General features: G+C 36.9%; 2 protein-coding genes across 3 annotated transcripts; one reads left to right on the top strand and one right to left on the bottom strand.

Annotated features, from left to right (window-relative positions):
• Positions 1-290: 290 nt before the first annotated feature.
• LOC135581941 (uncharacterized) lies at positions 291-3296 on the bottom strand. The gene is made up of 3 exons (XM_065086032.1): positions 3137-3296; positions 1804-2116; positions 291-519 (listed from the first exon to the last, which is right to left on the bottom strand). Exons 2-3 carry the CDS (start codon positions 2075-2077, stop codon positions 443-445), a joined length of 351 nt encoding a protein of 116 aa, XP_064942104.1. The 5' UTR covers positions 2078-2116; positions 3137-3296; the 3' UTR covers positions 291-442.
• A 2129-nt stretch (positions 3297-5425) lies between these two features.
• On the top strand, positions 5426-12248 carry LOC104000096 (uncharacterized). Of its 2 annotated transcripts, none has more exons than XM_065086031.1 (3): positions 5426-6567; positions 9872-11120; positions 11271-12248. In XM_065086031.1, the coding sequence occupies exons 1-3, from the start codon at positions 6493-6495 to the stop codon at positions 11717-11719; spliced, it is 1773 nt and encodes a 590-aa protein (XP_064942103.1). In that variant the 5' UTR covers positions 5426-6492; the 3' UTR covers positions 11720-12248. The 2 variants fall into 2 exon arrangements, with proteins under 2 accessions (XP_064942103.1, XP_009420315.2); XM_009422040.3 differs by having other exon boundaries at positions 11235-12248.
• Positions 12249-13959: the final 1711 nt, after the last annotated feature.

Raw genomic sequence — 13959 nt, 5'->3', positions numbered from 1 at the left:
TAATTATTGATAACGAGAAACATACAAACATCGGATTTAAAGCTCGTTTGAGTGGAAAATATAAAATAATGAGGTACTTTATGAATGTTATATTTTAATAGAAAAGTGGAATGCACAATATTACTGGGGAATTCAAGTACTGTGAGAATCAAAGAAATTATAAGACATGGATGGATCGACTACAACTCGAGCATTGTAGGAAACAGTAAAGGCACTACTAAATACACATTTTAGTAGAACATGCATTATTTAGGTCATATTTGGACAACAAATCCACACTGGAAGTAAGCTTTCGCTGCAACTAGAAATTGCATAGCAACACACAAAGTTTCATTTTGCAGAAAATAGCCATCCTCCAAACAAGGATCCGTGGAACAAGTTGTAACTCACTGGCTAAGAACAATATCCAGTATCCACAATCGAGCCTAAAATGCTTGGAGGACTAGCTCGGGATGGAAGAAAACCTATAGCCTGGCGCACCCTTCCAAGAATAATAAGCGATCCGAGTCTCGTAGAAACCTGCAACAAGATGGAAAACCTTCAAATATTCAGTGTCACAGTGCTAAACCTTCAAATATTTTTTCTGTGGGCTTTGGACGTAGACGAAGGCTTGTTTTGTTGTATGGTTTTTCAAGTTCATTATCCTAGTGGGGTTAAAAGAACCAACACTCTTAAGAACAAATAAGAATGAAGCAAAAGTGTAATTTGAACAAGTGTCTCTGCCAATCTAAAAAGAGAATCTCGATATACTCTTGAATCTGCCCGAGATATTACATTGATAAATTTAGCAGCAGCAGTAGATTTAACAATATCATTACATTGTTCTGGATAAACCCCTAAGTCTGCGTGGAGGTACTAATGGCTTGGTGGCAGTTTGAATTCTTGGACCATGCCTAGATTTCCATGTATCTTTCACCATAAATATAGTATATCCACATGCCTACACATATATGTAAACAAACTTGGACAAGGCTTTATAAACAAGTTGCGTATGAAATGATCATGATAATAAATTATTTTCACATGAACTACTCATGCTAGAGTGACAATTAAGTTACATTTTACCACTAATGCCAGATGGATCAAGATATATTAACATATATATGCTATGCAACCTTAATTTACCAAAGCTTCAATGTGGTTTCTATGAAATTTCAAATTTCCAAGTTTCTAGTAAGGTGGAAATCTTCAGGGGGCAGTATGCAAAATTAAACATACAATGAAATTCTTTACAGATCTTGAAAAAAGGACCTTCGACAAAAACTAGTGAAATAAAAAGTTAATGACAGCTTAAAGAAGTATATAGTCGAAAGTCATTATCCAATCTTCATTAAAGGTTTTTCGCCGAATAACCTTTAGCACTGAAGAACTAAATGCCTTTCTGAAAGCAAAAACCTATACATGACACCTACTTTCAGGCTTTCTGTCAAAATGTTACTACTTTAAACTTACCATACATCATATGCGGCACTTCTTAACTAGAAAAAAAAAAAAACACTTATAATGTTATACAGGTGAAAGTCTTTGGAACATAGACTTTCTGCCATGAATGAAAGATCAAACTTAACCCAACAATTTACCAATGAAATTCTTTAATAATCATAATTCTCCCGGTATTCAGTCTGAGTTACAATATCACGAGTTAGGAGGTTTGACAGGAATTGACACAAGGAACGGTACATTAGAAAAAAATGCCTTTACATATTACTAGCAGACCGATTGCTTCTAGAACATCATGCACGAGTATAAGCAAAAATTAATTGAGATGTAATGAAATAAATATCATAGATTCGTGGTGCATACCAGGAAGAAATGCAAGTATACCAAGCGTCAAGAGGCCATATGCTTGGGATTGCTCACCCTCCATATGGCCTGTAAAAATGAAGACTGATAGAATAAGGAGAAGTGTCCCCAGAGCAAGAAGAAAAATTGCAAGGGCGATTGACTTCCATGGAACTCTATCGAGAGCCTTGGGATTGTAGGCAAAGCGAAGGTCTCCTTCCCCCAGCATTCCATGATCTTCATCTATGTCATCTGCAGAAAGAGGAGAGTATTGTACATGTCGTCTTGATGCCATAATGATCCTCCTACTAAATGCTTCCCTTAACTGTTATGACTGCACAAAGCAATACGGACGAGTAATAATATTAGCGGAAGAATAAAGTCGATTCACAGAATTGAAGAAAAGAAAGCATGCGAATACACCAACAATTTCTATTTGAAACAACATGAACTATAGAAAAGCTTTTTTTATGTAAGTATTCGGGTACATATCCACATTATTGTTCATGTCAAGGTGCAAATTGACCTTTTTTCACAGTGAAGTCTTAGATAAAAAAGCATACTTAGGACATCAAGGCATAACCATAGTAGATCTGTTTTCTGTTAGAAGCACACGCTTACTAAAACCATATGTAACACAACATGTACCTCTCAACCCTCTCGACACAAGCTAGTATAATACTCCTGTAGATACACAGCCAAATGTACTTGATATTGCAATTATTTTGCATTTTTACCATGTAAGTTCACTGATGCAGGCATTTGTCCAAGAAAAGCATATACAAACACCTATACGACCAACAAGAGATCAACAAAGGCATATGGAAAAAGGAATAATTTCATGGATCCTCTCGCTCAAGATTTGCAAGGCCAATAACATTAGACCAAAGAAGCATTTTGAGTGTCAGAATTCATAAAAAAGTTGTAAGAAATCCCACAAAATAATCTTCATTAGCTCGAGTTAACACCAACAACAATGACACTTCAAAGATGATAATCCAAAAACATGATCAAGTGGCTACGAATTTGTGAGCTAAGACCCTTCAGCAGACGTGGTAATGTATCTTATAGCAGCAAAAGAAATGCTGCGTGCGAAACAAACCATCAAATAACATGTTCAAACGTCTTCCGGCTCAGGCAATCGATCAAACATATCCCGTACAGGCAATACACACATCGAACATGAAACCAATTCAATCTAGGTTCCGTTTCGTTCTTCACGAATTATAGAAAACCAAATTCCACAAACAAATCATGACATTAAAGGAAAAAAGAACAAAGAAATCACAGAAGCAACATCTACTGGAAGGATCCAAAACAACGACCAGCAGATCGATCGAAAGGCGAAGCTTACGATCTCGAGAACGAAAAAAGAACAGATCCGGAAATCTTCTCCTTCCAACAATCGTCTCCGTGTCGAGAAAGACGCAGAGGAAGAGGAGTTCGCCCTCGTCACCGTCGCCGTCGCCGTCTGCCGACCCTAAAGAATTCGCATCGCAGCCGCAACCAACTTACCGGGATATTACCGGGCAATTTTGATGGATCTCGTTCCGAATCGGGTCGGATCGAGTCGGATTTAAGATCCACTTGCCAACAATAAGGTAACCCGAATTGAGTCGAATCCAGATAGGCATCCGTTCGTATCCGACTATGACACGTGATTGGATGGATCGATTCCTAATCGGGTTGGCTCGACATAGGAATCGTGCTGGATCGGTTCAAGATGGGTCGGGTCGTCAACTGACTCGGTTCGATTAGAAAAAACCCGATCCAATCCCCACCAAATTATAGAATAAGACGTATCGGTTCGGATGCAGGAAAAAATCGGTCCAATCCCTGTCAATTAGACCGGGTCCATGTCGGATACTACAATCCCTTCTAAGACGCAACTGCACGTGCCATGTTTAGGTACAGTTCGGGGAATCAACGAAAGTTGGTACTAATTATCTCTTATGTTTAATCGGAGTATTTATAGTCTTATCTGAATATGTAAATATTATCTTAGAATTTTTTTCTCATTTTATTTTTCAATCTAAAAATAACTAATATTTTTATATGATATTACGAAATTGTTTTAAACAATTTAAATTCAATAAGTTTACAAGGAAAATACACTGAGAAGACTACTTTATATATTATTTTTTTAGCAGTTCCTAAATTATATGCTACACCAAAATCCATAAATCATGAATTACCTAATAATTATTTTAAAATATTTTTCATTCTAATAATTGTATTAGTACTAAACTAATACAAATCCCACACATGATATGACCTATTATAAAGAATAAATACTGACTCGTATACCATCCATCAGCTCTTCTTGTTATGCTCTAAGTATGAGAAAACTAACATGCATAATAGTGTATAGATGGAGAGACTTATGTGTAAATATAATATAATTCCTGAACCAATAAACAATAATTACAAATACCACATATCCTGATAAAAAATAATATATGTAGTATTTCCTTTTGAACTTTAAAATAATATATTTACCATTATTTATATGTGTATATATATATATCTATATGTATATACATAGACATATATATATAAATATATATATGTATATATATCTATATATCTATATGTATATATATCTATATATCTATATGTATATATATCTATATATGTATATATATATATAGATATATGTATATATATACATATATATATATATATATATGTATATATATCTATATGTATATATATATATATATACATATATATATATATATATATATACATATATATTTAAAAAAATATATATTTGAAATCACTTAGAATTTTTTTCAATTAGCCTATGATAATTATTATTATGCATACATACATACATACATATATTTTTACAAATTTTTTTCAAGATATATAACAAAATTTAAAAAAATCAAAGAGATATTTTTAAAATCACATTTTTTTAGAGGAATAGTCATCTAATTATATTTGGGCGAATCCTCGAGAAAAATCTTAATTTTAAAAAAATCTCATAGGCTACTTTTATTACGTAAAATGACTATATTACTTGTCTTCACCTTGCATCGTCACCTTGTGTGCCTCGTCACACCATTCTAGCATACAACACAAGGAGTCCGTTGATCCTTATTGCTTTTACTCCTCTCTCCTCTATCTTATTCAATTTGCTATCGCCTTTGCAAATCATCATTGGATCTATTCTTATGCTCCTCGTCTTTGTTATCATTGCTTACGACATAGGCACACTAATGACAAAAGCATAAGCAAAGAGGTATATAGTTACAGAGGTAGAGGCCGGTTCAATGGGATAACGGGGAGGAGAGTTAAGACGTCAACGATTCTTATGTCATAGACAAAAACGATGAGAGCAAAATGTATAGGAGCAAAATCGAACAAGGGTGACACTGTTAGGTGAAGGTTGTGGTCGAAAGTGATAATATTATCATTTTGAAAAAAAAATTATTTTATGAAATTTTTTGAAAGTTAAGATATTAAACAGAATTTTTTTCAAAAATAGTTTTTAAAGAAAATTTCGATATTATTTATTATTATTATTATTATTATTATTATTATTATTATTATTATTATTATTATTATTATTATTATTATTATTATTATTATTATCGTGGATGATAAGAATATTAACCTCTTGCTCTGGTACCACAATGGAACTGGTCCATGAATCGCCTTCCCCTGGCCCCTCCTCGCCACGCCTCCCTTTTCCCCTGGGGGTTCGATCGTAGAAGAAGAAGGGCCGCCGATTCCCCCTCTCGCCTCCTCCTTCCTCCTCCTCCGTTTAACTTCCGACGCGAGCGTGCGAGAACAACCCCCAACACCTCGCTTCCCTCCCACCACGAGAGGAAGTCACGATTCCGTCACCGATCCGCACATGTACCCACCCAGAAGAGCGGTAAATAGGCGAGAAAGATCGGATCTTGCGCCTCTTCCGCCGTTGATCTCTCGTCCGAACCTCTCTCCGTGAGAAATCCCGAAATCCTGGGTGCTTTTTCTACCAGAATTGGTGCATCTCCGCCCGTTTTCGGTTCTCTCCTCTCCCCTTCCCCCCCCCCCCCCCCCTCTCGACCCCTTCTTTGGGCCTCAAGGAAATCCGGCCTCTTTTCTTGATTTGGGGCTCGCCTGGTTGGCCGCCGAGGATCCTGGTGCTGGGATATTCGAGTCGGCCAATCGACGCCTTCTGGATCGGTTTCCTGAGGTCTTGGTTTTGCGGGCGCTCCAGGGTTTTCGTCTTTGTTGAGAGGAAATCAGGTCCTTTCTGATATCGAATTGTGCTTTGGAGGACTGGGATTGGTCACATGGAAGAGGACTGCACTTTAAGGTTTGGGTGGCTTCCTTGTCTACTCTGGTAGACCGGTTCATCTGCAGTGGCTTTGGTGGTTCTGGAAGTAGGCAATGCTGTACTAGCACGAACTGATCTGGGTTATTTCTGGTTTTTGTGACTTCCTCCTTTGTGTAAGTTTGATTTTGCCACGAGAGGAGAAAACCTTGCTGAGTGATTACACAGTGTTATAGTTAGGTTTATGCCCAATTCGAAGGTGTATGTCGTTTTCTTGACGGATTGATGTGGGTTGGGTCGAGAGCAATGGCGAGGTTCTGAATCTGGATATGTGTGTGGGGACATGGTGCAGAAGCAGGAGCATGGCTGGTGGTCCGTTCCCTTACCGGAACAACGTTACTGGAAAGTAGGATTTCTAGCCAAACGAGGCTCACTGTGCAATGTCTCGCTGCTTCCCATTTCCACCACCAGGATATGAAAAGAAGACAAGTGACCACATAGACTTGCTAGCAGAGGTGCTGAAGTTATATGCATTCATTAATGTGTTTGTTTTAATTTAGCTTTATTTCGTTGGCTTATCATCTTTTGGTTGTGCGCAATCTGTTTTTGCATTGGCCGAATCTTATTCTTTACTTTTGCAGATAACATGTTGTATGTATCCTGTGTGGCAAAAACTTCTGGTTCAATAAATTATCTGGTTTTGCTTGAGACTATTAATCACAAACTGAAAAATGCATAAACTTTTAAGTGCTTTGTAACTAAGACTATATTAATTGCTTTGTTGATTGCCTTATCACATGTCAGTGCGGCAAGTTAAATACTGGATTAGTTCTAATGGTGACGGGATCTTATTTTATGACACTGAACTATTATGGTCTTACATTTGTTGATTTAGATCACCTGAAGTTTGATGTTGGAACATGTTGGATTTTGGTGGTGCTCCTTTTCCCTTTAAATAATGAGCCAAACATTCTAGGATTTCAGTCTTATTATATGGTTTTCAACTTTGGCTCTCATGGCTATTTTTGTCCAATTTTCTAGTGCCATTACAGCAGGAAAGGATTTTTTACCTTACCATGTTCAACTAAAAAGCCGTTGAGATCTATTTTCTGTTATGTTCAATTCATGACTTATGGTGGACAATACAACATCTTGATGTATCATGTTGGTCTTTGTTATTGAAGTTACTCATCTTTATATGTTTCATTTCACTTAGCTATATTTTTCATAGAATTAAATACAATGGCATAGCTAGCATTCTGTATCAATCCAACTGAGTACTTGTGCACAGCTACTGTGGTATGCCACATAATTATCGAACTCCTCGTTTTTTAATAATTTTTTTGTGTCTGTTTAGAATGTACCATCTGGAACATCCTGGTCCTATTAGTTTCCATTACTAGCGGTGGTACCAGTACCAATAGTGAGCTTAAATTTTAAACTTGATCTTTTTCACATTTTTACTTGATTTTTTCACTTATCATTTGATTTCATGTTTTTTGTTTGCTACTAAGTCTACAATTGTAACTTGTGAAGTTTTACTGTGCTGAAGCTTGTGATGGTAATTTTAAGTCTTACCACACTTAAACTTCATGCTATCTGTGACACAAACTTTTTTTTTTTCGAAATTATATCTTTAGTTGAAAGAGGAAACAAGTTTTCATTTTTCTCTTTTAAAATTTAGTTAAGTACAAGCCAGCTTATTTAGTTCTTGCCATAATCATTCTTTGGATGAATTTGATTCCTTTAATTTAAATCATTAACATTCTCTTCAGAGTACTTGAAGATTTAAAATGGCTTTCTAGTTGAGATTCTCTCTGGTAGTTAAATGTTAATGCAGAAGCTTGAGTGAGGTAGGGCTAGCTCATACTTAGCACTCCCAATGTGCTGACAGTGCCATGTAGGCTTTTGACTTGTGTTTTGGTTCATTATACCAGTTTGAAACTTTGTCTTTAAGTATTACATCTTCTGTAAATATGATTATTAGAGACCGATATGATATGATGCAGATTAACCGATATACATTACTGAAAAGGCTTAGTTCCAGTAAGGATAGGGATATTAAACTATGCAACAAATCTGCACTTTTGTTTAGGGGTAAGACATTATGGACTATTTTTGTAGGTAAAGGTGATAATCAGTGATGTACAATTGAAATGGATTTTTAATGTATGTTAGGGGGGGAAATATCTACTCTTAGTAAAAAGAATCATAGAGAAAGCAACAAGAAGTATCAATGAAAGAAGAAATTATCATTTGATGTCACTGATAATTTTGATAGGTGATACAAATGATCTAAATTTATTCACTGATTTTGTTGATCGTCTATTGCTCAACATTAAAAATTGAAGTCTCCTAAGAATTATCTGCATAATACTTCTAAAATCACCCAATGTATTAAAGCTCAAACATTATTTAAAAGTCTGACTCTTCGGATATATATTGTAATCAACAATAGAGTTTGATGCGGATGTGGGAATATTTATATGTATTTTGTAGGAGAGTTCCATTCTTTTTAGTAACTAGAGAAGTAGAGCTTGGATACACAGTTGGAAGGTAGTCTCGATAAGTAAAGCTTGGATAGTCATGTGAGACAGCTTTTGCACTTTGGGTGCTAATCATGACATTTTATGATGTACGGTAAAAAGAGATTTCTTAATGTGCTACTAGCCTTGTTTTCTGCAATCCTTTGCATTTTTACAATAGAAGGCAAGCTTTAATACAATGGTGAGGTTGCACCTTTGCACCATGGTGAATAGAGTTTGAGGTATGGAAACAATCTCTCTCTACTTATAGAGACAAGGCTGCATATGTTAGACTCTTCCCAGACCCAGCATTGGCAGCATTGGATTTGTCCAAAACTAAATATCAATTTATGAAAACTATTGTATTTTACTCATATAAGAGGGCAAGCTCTGGTTTCATCATAAGGGTGCTCCTTTTTGACATGGGTAACCACAATTCAAGTCACGGACTTTGTCTTTTTGTTTCCAAAGGTAAGACTATATATGTCATAACCTGAAGCCTTGTATCAGTGGGATCTCATGCATTGAAACTCAAAGCCTTGTATCAGTGAGATCTCATGCATTGAGCTCCCCATTATAGCTTTAATTTATAGGAGCATCGTGATTGTTTCTGGGAGTCATAATTCCAGAGTTCTGCTACTCACTGATTTTTGAGGTACATTTAGAAAATGTTGAAACTGTTTATGTTGCCATTTCGTTAGTTTGATAACTTGATGTCATTTTGTAATGTTGTGTAAGAGATTCATACTTCTTAATTTACCTACAAGTGTTTTCTTATGTTCCAAAAATGCAGTCATTTTAAACTTCTTAGGATTTAATAATTTAGGTGCCTTACCTTGATATATGTTCATCTAAAATACTGATGTATTAAAGTTAGTGGGAAGCTTGATGATATAAGCTCCTAGGTGCCAAACATCTAATTAGTGCAGTTGATTAGTTTATGTTGAATATGATATTTTCTTTCTGATGTTTCAGTTGGTTTGATTTAAATTTATATCATGTTTTTTTCCCTATGTGCTGCTTAGTGATAGCTATCTGGATTAACAGTAGATCGGTTATTGGGGGGGTTCTTTTCTTGGTTCCTTTACTTTTTGGATGTTGTTTTCTAATATATTATGATATCTGGATAATGGCATGCAAAATTTTTCGCTTGGCTGAAGTAGCTCTTCGTGTTGTTTACATGTTGATAGTTGAGTTAATGTCTTTGTAATGTTGTTAGATCATTTTTTGGTGAGGATCTGAAACTTCAAACTTGTTTACCTTTGCTTCTGTGGTCAATTTTGTCAACTTTTAGGAGAAACGTAAAGAGAAGAAACATAAAAAGGAGAAGGACAAAGAAAAGAAAGAAGATAAAGAAAGAAAAGACACAGATCGGAGTAAAGATAAACACAAGGAAAAGAAGGACCGAAAAGAAAAGCATAAAGAGAAGAAAAGAAAGAATAAGAACAAGGACAAAAGCAGGATATTATATGAGAGGGCTGACAAACAGACCGAGTCTCCACATGGAGACATGCTTGGAGAATGCAGTCAGAAGACTGAGGAAACTAAACCTTCTAAATTTGCTGAGAAATTGGAGAGGAAGATTGAAGATGAAGGAAAAATGGCAGCAAACAGAGAGGCTGACAACTTCAGTGGCCCAGTTCAAAAAAGCATCGGTAACTTGGCTGCTGAGACTGCAATGGTCAAGGAAAGAGTTGCTGGTGATAAAATCGTTCCCCCCACCATGGGTCCTCTACAAAGGAGAATTGATGGTTTTGAAAGGCCAACCGACAAATTTACTTTTTCTACTCAAAGAAAAAACGAGGCACTGGGCTCTGCAAATGCAGTCAAGAAGGAAAAAAGTACACATGACAAATTGGTTCCAAAACTTCCTAGTACGGGACAAAAAGGAAATGGTCATACAAAATCACCCTTGGAATACCCAGTGGGTTCTGTTCATAAAAGATTTGAGGGTCCATATGCTGCAGCTGCAGTGGAAATTGATAACCAAAATAGTAAAAAAGTTGTCTCAAGCTCCAACAGTGACGTTCCAAGAACCATTAATGGGATGGCCCAACCAGCACAAAGCTTTTCTGCTTGTAAAAATGTTGGTGCTATCGGTCTTGCCACTAAGATGGAGGACAGAGGGCGAGCTAACAAAATCCTTCAAAACCACATCCTTGCAGAGCAAAGAAGAGTTGTTGGGATGGACGAGGCAGTGGCAAGGGATGCCAGCAACAAGATTGAGGAGGGGAAAGCGAAGAGCAAGGAGAGGGATGCTGATGATAGGAAAGAGGAAAGACATAGGGACCGGGTTCGCGATGAGAAGAAAATCAAAGATAAAGACAAGCACAAGGGCAAAAAGAAAGAGAAGACGAAAGTAAAGGAGAAAGGTGAACAGAAGGATAAAGAACTAAAAGAGCCAAGAGATCGCAGGAAAAAGGATCAGTTAGATAGTCTAGATGTAAAAACTTTAGCACCTCAGACAGATAATGCAGAGAGTTACCTTACTGATGAAACTATGAAGAAGAGAAAGGAAATTGATACAAATGGTTTTTCCAATGGTAAGTAATCTAATTTATCTATTCCTCTGTAATCCTGTAAGTACTCTTAGTTTCTATGGTGTTATAAACCTCATTTGTTTGGTTTATATCACTACATTGTCCCTGACATTGCAGAGAATAATTTGAGGCCCAACAAATTTCCAAAAACAGATCCTTCATCTCACCTTCGTGAAGAGAATGGGAGGACACTGGAATCATCACATGTTGGTGCAGCTTGTTCTCCATTAAAACTTGGAGCCATAAACAATGTTCTGGTGGAAAAGCCAATAGATAACAAGGAACACAAGATAAATGGCAAAGCGAGAGCTCAGACATTCTCTGATGGATCGAGGCATCCAGTTGCTACCGATAGTGGTGCAACTGGTAAAGCTTATACAATTCCCCACCCGGACTCTGTGCATCTTGACAAAATATATTCTATTCCCAAAGTGGATGAATGGCCCGAGTATGATGACCAAGAGTGGCTATTCAGCAGCTGTCACCTGCTGCAAAAGCCGAAGACACAGCTTGGAGGTGATGAGGTACCCCAGGTTTGGTCCGAAGTACTCAAAATCGAGTCAGAGGACGTCGTTGCTTTGCCTTATGTCATACCTTTCTGATATCAGATGTTCCCGATAAGTGCCTGATTTACCTTGGAAGATATGGCAGCATGAACGAATAGGTGATTTGTTCTTTTGGTGCCTTCAGTTTCCATATCCCTGTTATTTCTGCTATGAGCTTCCTGGCTGAGTGAGAAAAAAAAAAGTCAAAGAAAGATGGCTCTATACTTGCAAGACTTGGATAAACTAGCATTCATATGGTTCAAGTCTGAATTATTTTCAGATACATAAGTGATTCAAGTCCATGAAATGGAAGGGAGATATTGCTAGATCATTGTGGCGCTTCCACTGTCTTCAAGTGTTCAGAGGAGAGCTTGGTCTTCTTGCACTGTCGCACAATTTTGATTTGTATCAATGTAAATCTTTTGGTAAACAGAAATGTACATTGGAGGGGGAGAGGAGATGATGATATTGAGTCTTCTGTGATTCATCCATGTTTCAGTTGTTATGGTTGGTTTACTTCTCTTTCTCACTCTCTTGGAAAGTTTTGATTTGTATCATATTCTACCATTTTTCATTATTCTGTCAATGATCTTATTGCTTCCAAGTCATGATGAATGGTGCAAACTTGGATTCACATCAATCATCATCTATTGCTATTTTCTTTGTCGACTATGGGGAAGAAATGTAACATACTATGTATGTATGTATGGTGATGGATCAGAAAGAGAATGAATGTGATTCACTGACACTCATCTCGAACTCAGGTGTTTGCTTGCAGTTGTTCATGACATCTGACACGATCCTTTCGACGCATCTGCCATCCATGAAGATCTCAGGGTAAGTCTCCTGCAAGCCGCCAAGCATCCTCTTCGCCACCTCCACAATCTCCACGGCTGCTGCGTCGATCAACCAGTGAGAGCCCGAACCTACGGCGCCAACAAGTGCGGCGACACTGTCCGAGATCGGCACAAGCACGCCTCTAATAAAGCTCCAAAAGTTTTCGATCTCGGCCGCCATGTGATGCTTTGCACCCGCTTGCCATCTGAGGACTCCAAATGGCAACACGATGAGAAGAGCTGCTCCCGAAGAACTCACACACCAAAACAGTGGCTTCAGCATCGTATCCTGGGGAGGAACTCCCATCAATGCCATCAAAAGGAGAGGATAAGATCGAACATATTTTACATAGCCATGGAGAAGAGATGAGGTATCACTGTCACCAGATGGAACCTCAAGAACACTATTAATGGAAGGCACTGCATCAGAAAGGGACAATTCTTCCGAAGACATTATAAATTCTGCTGACCAAGCGCAGGCCAGTTTCAGATGAGGTGAAGGTGATGAATGGGCTTGTTCGATGGACAACGCTGGCTCAGGAGGGAGCCTGCAGCTGAACACTTTCACAGCAGAAGTGAAGCTGCATGGAGACCTTTATGTCAGTGATGTGATGGTGGTGAAGGAGAGAGAAACCATGTCCCCACATGTTTCTTTTGGATGGTAGAGAGAAGATGATGGAATCAATGATGGAAAGGGAGGTTGGTGTAAATGCCAAATCAATATTTTTTTTTATCTTTTATTTATATTTTCCTTAAAAAAAAAATTTATTTTGTTACCCTGAGTTGCATGTAAGAGGTTGGTAGGGGTAATTTGAAGCTACATGAAATTTATACCAGAAGAAAAATCATCCAATAGAAAGGTCGATTTAAGATTTATATCGTTCGATACTTCTTGTTTATATCGACGAAGAACAATATAAATTTTTGATCATATATATATATATATAATTAAATAAAATAACTAATTTTTTTGAATTAAATCAAAGTTAAACCATCAACTCTCGTATAGATCCGAATAAATTTTCTTCTGATATCCTTAGATTTACTAGAGAAAATATTAAAACCACTCAAAAGTATTTTTTTTCTTTATAAAAATACTTACCAAAACAAACAAATCTTGATTTCTAAGGGTTCTTTTTACACTTAGTTTCTTGTTCATCAACTAATCTTGTTGTTCAAATAATTTGGATTAAAGAACTTTGTTCACTTGATCCTAAACATCCTTTATTCCTTTCAAGAATGGAAAGTATGCCATTTATCTAAAAAGACAAAGAGAAGCTCTCACCACTTTGCTTTGTATGCTTAAAAACTCTAACATGAGTAGATGTTAAAGAGATGAATGACACCTTAATCTGCATTCCATTTTGTGCTGATGCATTTTAATGCAATATAGCTTTTACTTTCCTTGGAATGAACAAAAAAAGTAGGAGGGAGTGCATAAAACTTCCACTGGATGCTTGA

Source organism: Musa acuminata, chromosome BXJ1-10 (assembly GCF_036884655.1).
Source record: "Musa acuminata AAA Group cultivar baxijiao chromosome BXJ1-10, Cavendish_Baxijiao_AAA, whole genome shotgun sequence".
NCBI lineage: Eukaryota > Viridiplantae > Streptophyta > Magnoliopsida > Zingiberales > Musaceae > Musa > Musa acuminata.
Note: the sequence above shows the minus strand (reverse complement) of the source record. Positions and strands in the feature narration are given on the sequence as shown.

Bases quoted from the DNA above. Each gene is read 5' to 3' on its own strand.
- LOC135581941 (XM_065086032.1), bottom strand. From the start codon at position 2,077: ATGGCATCAAGACGACATGTACAATACTCTCCTCTTTCTGCAGATGAC. The intron at 520-1,803 runs GTATGCACCACG...ATCTTGTTGCAG, and splicing joins TATACTTGCATTTCTTCCTG to GTTTCTACGAGACTCGGATC.
- LOC104000096 (XM_009422040.3), top strand. From the start codon at position 6,493: ATGTCTCGCTGCTTCCCATTTCCACCACCAGGATATGAAAAGAAGACA. The intron at 6,568-9,871 runs GTGCTGAAGTTA...GTCAACTTTTAG, and splicing joins ACATAGACTTGCTAGCAGAG to GAGAAACGTAAAGAGAAGAA. The intron at 11,121-11,234 runs GTAAGTAATCTA...CTGACATTGCAG, and splicing joins TACAAATGGTTTTTCCAATG to AGAATAATTTGAGGCCCAAC.